This window comes from Manihot esculenta, chromosome 14, assembly GCF_001659605.2.
Source record: "Manihot esculenta cultivar AM560-2 chromosome 14, M.esculenta_v8, whole genome shotgun sequence".
NCBI classification, from domain to species: domain Eukaryota; kingdom Viridiplantae; phylum Streptophyta; class Magnoliopsida; order Malpighiales; family Euphorbiaceae; genus Manihot; species Manihot esculenta.
The window spans coordinates 10,250,751-10,257,985 of record NC_035174.2 but is presented as its reverse complement, the minus strand read 5'-3'; the positions used below and the strand labels follow the sequence as shown (position 1 = coordinate 10,257,985).

General features: G+C 27.9%; 1 protein-coding gene across 1 annotated transcript; it reads right to left on the bottom strand.

Annotated features, from left to right (window-relative positions):
- Positions 1-5,973: 5,973 nt before the first annotated feature.
- Positions 5,974-6,621, bottom strand: LOC110631098. Its single transcript, XM_021778814.2, has one exon. The coding sequence runs from the start codon at positions 6,489-6,491 to the stop codon at positions 6,114-6,116; it is 378 nt and encodes a 125-aa protein (XP_021634506.1). The 5' UTR covers positions 6,492-6,621; the 3' UTR covers positions 5,974-6,113.
- Positions 6,622-7,235: the final 614 nt, after the last annotated feature.

Here is a 7,235-nt window from a genome sequence, read left to right as displayed (position 1 = left end):
TTTATCTTATAGGACCTCTTCCTTAAAGTTAAGCATGGAGAAATCCAACAGACCGATCACAGATCAATAATCAATCTAGTGAATTAGGCCTCTGCCTAAGTGTTCTCATTTGGACGCCTTGCCAAATCTCAGCATTATCAGTACGTTATAAGATATCGATATAAAAAAACTGCTAAAGTTTTTGACTTTTTTTGAAAGTAAAACTACTGATTGTATTAATAAAATTTTATCAAACGAAGAGGGATATCATATCAAACAAAGAGACGATTATGCCTGATAGATTCTCTAGCCAAAGTATGAGCAGCTAGAGTAGCATTACGATGAATCCATCTAACAGAAATATCAGTTCTAGAGTCTAACAAAGATTTACAATCATTTAAAATCAAATCCTTGCATAAGATAATTTGGCAAAAATGCTCAAGTGTCTGTCTAAACCTCTGCATAAGATAATTTGGCAAACATACTCCTCCTTTTTTCTCATCTCTCGCATTTAAATCATTAAAGTCTCCCGAACAAAGTCACGGAAGAGAGTTTCTACGAGATAAAACTCGAATAAGGTTCCAAGACTGACATCGTCGTTGCGATTCAGGAAACGCATAATAACTAGTAAACCTCCATTGAATATTACTTTTCGAAACAACCGAATCAATAAAATTTGAAGAAAAGTCAACCACATAAACAGACCCATGACTCTTCCACATTAATAAAAGGTCTCATCCCAATTCTTGTCTATTGATTAAGAAATAACCATCAAAACGTAAAAAATTACAAAAAAATTTTATACGAGAACTAAAAGTTTTTGTTTCCATCAAAAATAAAATATCCGGCTTGTAACCAGGAATCAAATCCTTCAATGCAATAACTGTCCGAGGGTTGCCACCATAAATCTGCCAAAGAGGTCTACATATTTTGAAAATTGATTGGATTGTATGTGAGAAATATCCCCACCATACAGAAATCATAAGTGACGATCGGAATATCTCTGGAGCTCTTAATAGGGACAACAACGTCTTCTTCTTTATCGATAGTCAATTGACGCATATCGTTTTTCTTGAGGAAGGAAAAAGAAGAAATTAAGTTTAAGGAAGAGAAAATGGTGAGAATATCGAGTCACAAAGGGAGCAGAGGAAACTTAACTCACCAAAAAATTAAAGTTTTTGACCTTTAACCGGTATATTTTAAAATATTTTAAATTTTTTTAATATAATTTTTATTATAAGTTATAATTTATTTGTACTCTACGTCACTTACACCGTTAATAGTTGATTTATAAAATACTAAACAGTAACAGTTTGAATTAAACTGTCCATATAAAAATGTCAATTTCATAAATATTAAAAGAAAAATACAAAATTAATTAGATTAAATTGCCTACTTAGATTTTGTATTAAAATTAATAATTAAATTTTTAAATAATTATAATTTAAATAATACAAAAATTTTAGAATTAAATTTTAATTTGTATAGCTATATTGGAGAACTAATTAAAAATTAAATTTTAATAATTTTAATTAAATGGTGTTTTTCCTAATTCCTTTGGTGTTAAGGTTTTGATTAAAAAACGTTTTTTTAAACAAAACTTTCTATACTTATTTATAATTAAAAGAAGGCTTAGACGAGCTGTAAATTTTATTTTTGATGTGAGGTAGTTCCGGTTCAATTTAGAATTATGATTTTAATTTTTCTTTAAAATGTTATTTTAAACGTTATTAAAAATATTTAATTGTATTGAAATTATTATGAATATATAAAACTTATCTAAAATTAGTTTTTCTAGTTATGTTAAGACTTTTTTAAAGCTGATTTTTTAATAATTTTTATCTCGACATGACAAATATTAATAAATGAAAATATATAAAAATTTAAAATATTAATATAAAATATAGTTTATATTAAATTAATTATTTATATAAATAAAATGTATATCTAATATAGAAAATCCAAAATTAATCTGAAATCTTCAAAGATATTAATTTGGATCTGTCTCAAACCACTGTATGGTAATTCGACAAAATTGGCCGCCATCCCCGAACCCAAGGACCCAAGCCAAGCACGAGACTTGTACAATGCGATAACTTTTTAACAATTTCCTCGCGAAGATCCTCTGTCCTTCGCCTCTATGCCTCAACGTCCGATCCCTCTATCTATCCTGTGAGTCTCGCTACATTCCTTCATGCGTATGTTCGTGTTCTTTCTAAAAGATCATTGTTGTATTTTATTTATTCATCTTATGAATGCCATAAGGGATACTACTGTTGAAAAGCAAAGCAATGGACCTCCATTCAAGCTCCTGGTTCCTCTCATCTATATATGCTCCCATTCTTCCTCTCAGTTTCTGATTCCTTAGATTGGGCTTCGAGCCATTTTAACGTTTGTGGGTTTCAATTTCAGTCAGAATCTCGCTGCGTAGAAATCCAGGTGTAAGGGACCGTCTATTTACTGCTTTGCTAGCTGGTGCTTTTGCCCATGGCTTTTACTAGGTGTATCCTTTTCGCAATTTGGGTTTAACGAAATTCGATTCTTCAATAATGAATTATGATTCTGTATTCTTTGTTTTGATATGTTGATTATCGACCATGTTGTGAATGGGTGAGAGAGATCATGTTACATCACTGTCGTGTCTTCCTTTGTATCAGCCTGTTAAATTTTCCATAGCTTGCAGACATGTAATTGTATAACAAATACTTTGATGGATTCTTCAAGGATCGAGATTACAAGATAAACAATAGAGAAAATTAACCCAATTCCAAGAATGGGAGTAACTCAAATTTTCAAACACATACGTATTTTCTTTTCCAGTATTTTGATTGAGAAAAGCTTGAAGAAAGGTTGGGAGAAAATTTAACAGCAGCACGATACTACATATAAAAAAAAGTTTCCTTGCAAATTCCTGTTGGTACAGATAGAAATGGTGTAGTCTGTAAAAATTTAACACATCTTTTAAATCAATGTAAAAATAGAAGCAAATATATTTTTATGGGATGAAAATTTATTTTTAATAAAAATAAAAAAATAAAAAAATTATGGCATAAAATAATAAGTTAACATTATCAAAGACATTTTTCTAATATATGTAATCAAATAATATTTAATGAAATGTTGATATTTAATTTTATCACATACCAATTTTTTACTAATTAATTTATAGTAAAACATAATTTTTCAATAATATAATTATGGTAGATGATATCAAATATCAAAATTATGATTTTATAAATTAAGCCTGATGAAAAATGTTTTTTGGTATTTGAAATACTTCTAGTATTTAATACATTTAAAAAATTTAGTCAACATAAAATATTTTTCTAATTTTAAGAAAAATAACTTTCTTTTTTTAAAAATATAAAATTATTTTCTATACTTAAAATTCTTATTAAAATTTTTATATATAAACTCGTTAATAAATTTTATTTTATAAATTAAAATTAAAATTAAATAATAGAAAATAAATTATCTCATTAAAAAATATTTTTTATTAAAAATATTTTTTATTAAAAATATTTTTCATAGAATATATTTTAAAAATACAAGTTATTTTTTTGTAAAATAAATGAAGTTTAAAATATATAAAATTATGTTTATTTGTTATTTTTATTTTTCTATTTTTTTTAAAAAAAAGAGACAAGTCTTTTAAAATTTATTTTAAGAAGAAGGGAGCAAATATTATTAAAAAAAAAAAAAAGGGGAGGCAAATATTAGGTTTTTAATTGCATTTTACAGCATTTGAGAGAAATAATTAACCAGAGCAGGAAGCTTCCGCCTTAAGAATAAGCTGACATACTTGACATATTAGAGTAGGGGGGGGGGGGGGGAGGGGCCAAGAACCTTGACGTGGGAAGCTTCAGATTAATTTATTTTTGTTATTTTAATTAGAAAATTTTATTATTTAGTTTTTATAGAAAAATTAATTAATTAATTTTTTAAAAAATATATTAAAATATTATTAACATTTTAAAAAATTTACTAATTAATTTTTTTATTAATTTTAATTAGTAAAATTAACGTTATAATTAACTGTAGACTATTTAAAAATTAAAAAATATTTTTAATATATTTTCTAAAATTAAAAAGTTAATTAAAAGTTTTTTTATAATATAAAAATTAAATAGTAATTTTTTAAAATTATAATAATATAATTTTTGTTATTAAAAATTAAAAAAGTATTATATTAATTTGAATTTAAAAAAGAAAAACCGAAAATGGATGGGCTTTGGATGCCACACCATGGGCTTAAAATCCCAAGTTTTTGTACTTTTTATGACTACAAGGGAGAATATCCTTATGCATTAACAAGTGTTTTGTTCAATTTGTGATAAAAAATCTGCTACAATCGGCACGTAATGACGCTTTAATCACCAGCAAACTTATAAATATCACCTAAGCACTTTTTAGCTGTATTTTCTCATTGATGAGTAATAATAATAATAATATTTTAAAATTGGGAGAGTCCAACCAGGATCTAAATGCGTGATACTTTACCAACAATTCAAAAGGCTAATAATAGATATTACAGTCCAACCTTAATTTAAATATTAATTATTATTTAGACTTTTGATAATTTTATTTTAATTAATAGAGGCCAGCAAATCTCTAAATAGACTCAATTTATACTCCAAAATATTAAGTGAATAAATATGAAGAACTTCAGATTTCATATAAAATATAAAGAATTGAAAAACTCCCTCAAAATAATAAAACTAGCATATAATAAAATTAATTATAATAATTAACATCAAATTATATAAAATTTTATCCATTAACTCTATAAATTCATATAAATTTAATTTAAATAAATATTTCTCCTCGATTTTAATCGCAATAGATTCTCTTTATTTATTACTTTCTCACTCTCTCCTCTCTCTCTGCTCTCCCCTCTTCCACTCCCTCTAGTTTTGCTCTATCTCATCTCTTTTTTTTTTTTTTTGAATCAAGCTCTATCTCATCTCTTGTCCTCCCTCATTCAACTTGAATTTTACTTCTTTATTATCAATAAACACAAAGTCATGAAAAATAAGTAGGAGAAATTAAACCAATTTTCTTTAAACGAAAATGTTTTCGAGAAATAAAAGAAAAAGAAAATACAAAAGAAGCATTACTTTTTATATTCTCAAACTCAAACCAAATTCTCCAAAACTCCTAAAGGATAACGAATTTATTAAGAAAACAGTGTTTCGCGTCATGGGAAATGGGTTCACGAAAAGATTTAAGAAACATTAGGAAGTTTCCGTTGTCAATTTCTAATTTATTAATGAAAAATTAATTAATTAATTAATTTATTTTTAAAAAATATTAAAATATATTTAATATTTTTAAAAAATGTATTAATTAATTAATTATTTAATTTTAATTATTAAATATTATAAAAATTTAAAATATTTTTAATATAATAAACTAATTAATAGATTTTTTTATAAATTTAATAAATCAATTAATAAGTTTTTTAAAAATTTAGAGATTAATTAATAAAATTATTAAAATATTAAAATATATTTATCAAAATGGAGGGTGAAATTGAGAAACTAATTAATATTTTTTTTTTCTTAATTAATCTTCTGACTCAGCTTTCCATTCTCCATAATCATCAAATCTAACCACGATTAAAATAAGCTCGAGTTCCTGTCTTCCTGATGATTTTCGTCCCTTGCAAGAGATGAAATGGGACCCAGCACACAATACCAACTCTTTTAGAAAAGAAGAATGATTGATCCCCTAGCCCAATGGATGCCGGCTAATATGCTGCAAACATCAGCTTAACTGAATAATTAATCAATGAATAAATCCCCCAAAGAAAATGGATAAAACGCAAGCATCATCCACGTTTCCGTCACGGCTCACTCAATACTGCTTAATCCAATCGAAACGATAATGAAATTTTATCAACTTCTGTACATCAATAATTTACAGATTTCAGCATATATGGTTACCTGATTAAACATCTCTTACAAGCAAGCAATCAATCAACTAAACCATGCGTCACAGAGGAAGAGGATCATCATTCATCAACATATAGCAGGCCAGATTAAGTTCTACTAGCAAAACTATTTCTACAAAAAACGAAAATAAAACATATGAAATACATAAATATCGAGTTATAAGGCTTAGTTGCCGGAGGACTACGGATCGGATTTGTTTTTGAAGTCTGAAGCCAGCCGAGACGCGATCGCTGAGTGATACATAGCATCGTGAAAGGATGACGTATCATTAGTCAACATGCGGAGCTGTTTCGCCTTCTCCTCAGTAAAGCAACCTGGAGCAAACCGAGATCTCATTGATTTTGACTCCAGAACTGACTCCCTTTTATCCTGCAAATCTTCCGCTTTACTCTCAGAGCCAATGTAGTCGGGCTCAGAGGACCACCCAAAAAGCGGGGTCCACCAGTTGGAAGACGAGGGGGACGAGTTTTTCCGATGGTTCGGACCAGATCTCCGTGGACCTGTTGCAGCAGAGGCTCTAATTGCGACGTGACCCAAGGGAAGAAGATTAGTAGCCATTTCTAAGACTTTCAAGACAAAAGATGCTTATTGCTTTGGATGAGGGGAACGAGTGAGGGTTGTGTGTTTAGAGATAAAAGAGGGAAGCGTGAAAAAGAAGATAGCGCGATTTGAAGAGTGAGAGAGGGAACTGTGAAGGGGGAAAAAAGGAAGAGGAAAAGGTTAAGGATAAGACAGGACACGTGGAGGTTATTCAAGAGACAGTGCAGGGTACTTTGTGCTTTTTTATGACTTTTTTACAGGCTATTCCGGTTTTCCTGTTGCCATCTTTAAGCCTAGTGGAGATAACTTTGTGGAGACTTTTGTGCCCAGTCGCTGGCTTATAAAGCTAGATGCAATACGTGAGTTTCAAGCTCCCATTTATTATTGTTATTGAAATTTTAAATCGAATAACATTTTATAAATAATAACTCAATTTAAGGATATACAATTTCACTTTAATTTGTAGTAAAAATATTAATCAATATAAAATCTCTTATTATCTCAATAATCATTGCTTAAGCTATATATTTCCATGTATTATTTATTAAATAATATATATATTTCTTAATTTTATAAATTAAAATGTCCACATACATGACTTACAAACAATGGTGTTGATTTCCTGTTTAAAATATAATTTTGGCCAACACATTTCAATGACCAAACCAATCGTTGTATTGTATGGATTAGGAGTAAGCATTTGCTCGGTTTGATTCAAATCAAATCGAATCGAATAAATTAAAAATTAAAATTTTAATATTT

Coding starts and splice junctions, on each gene's coding strand:
- LOC110631098 (XM_021778814.2), bottom strand. CDS start 6,491: ATGGCTACTAATCTTCTTCCCTTGGGTCACGTCGCAATTAGAGCCTCT.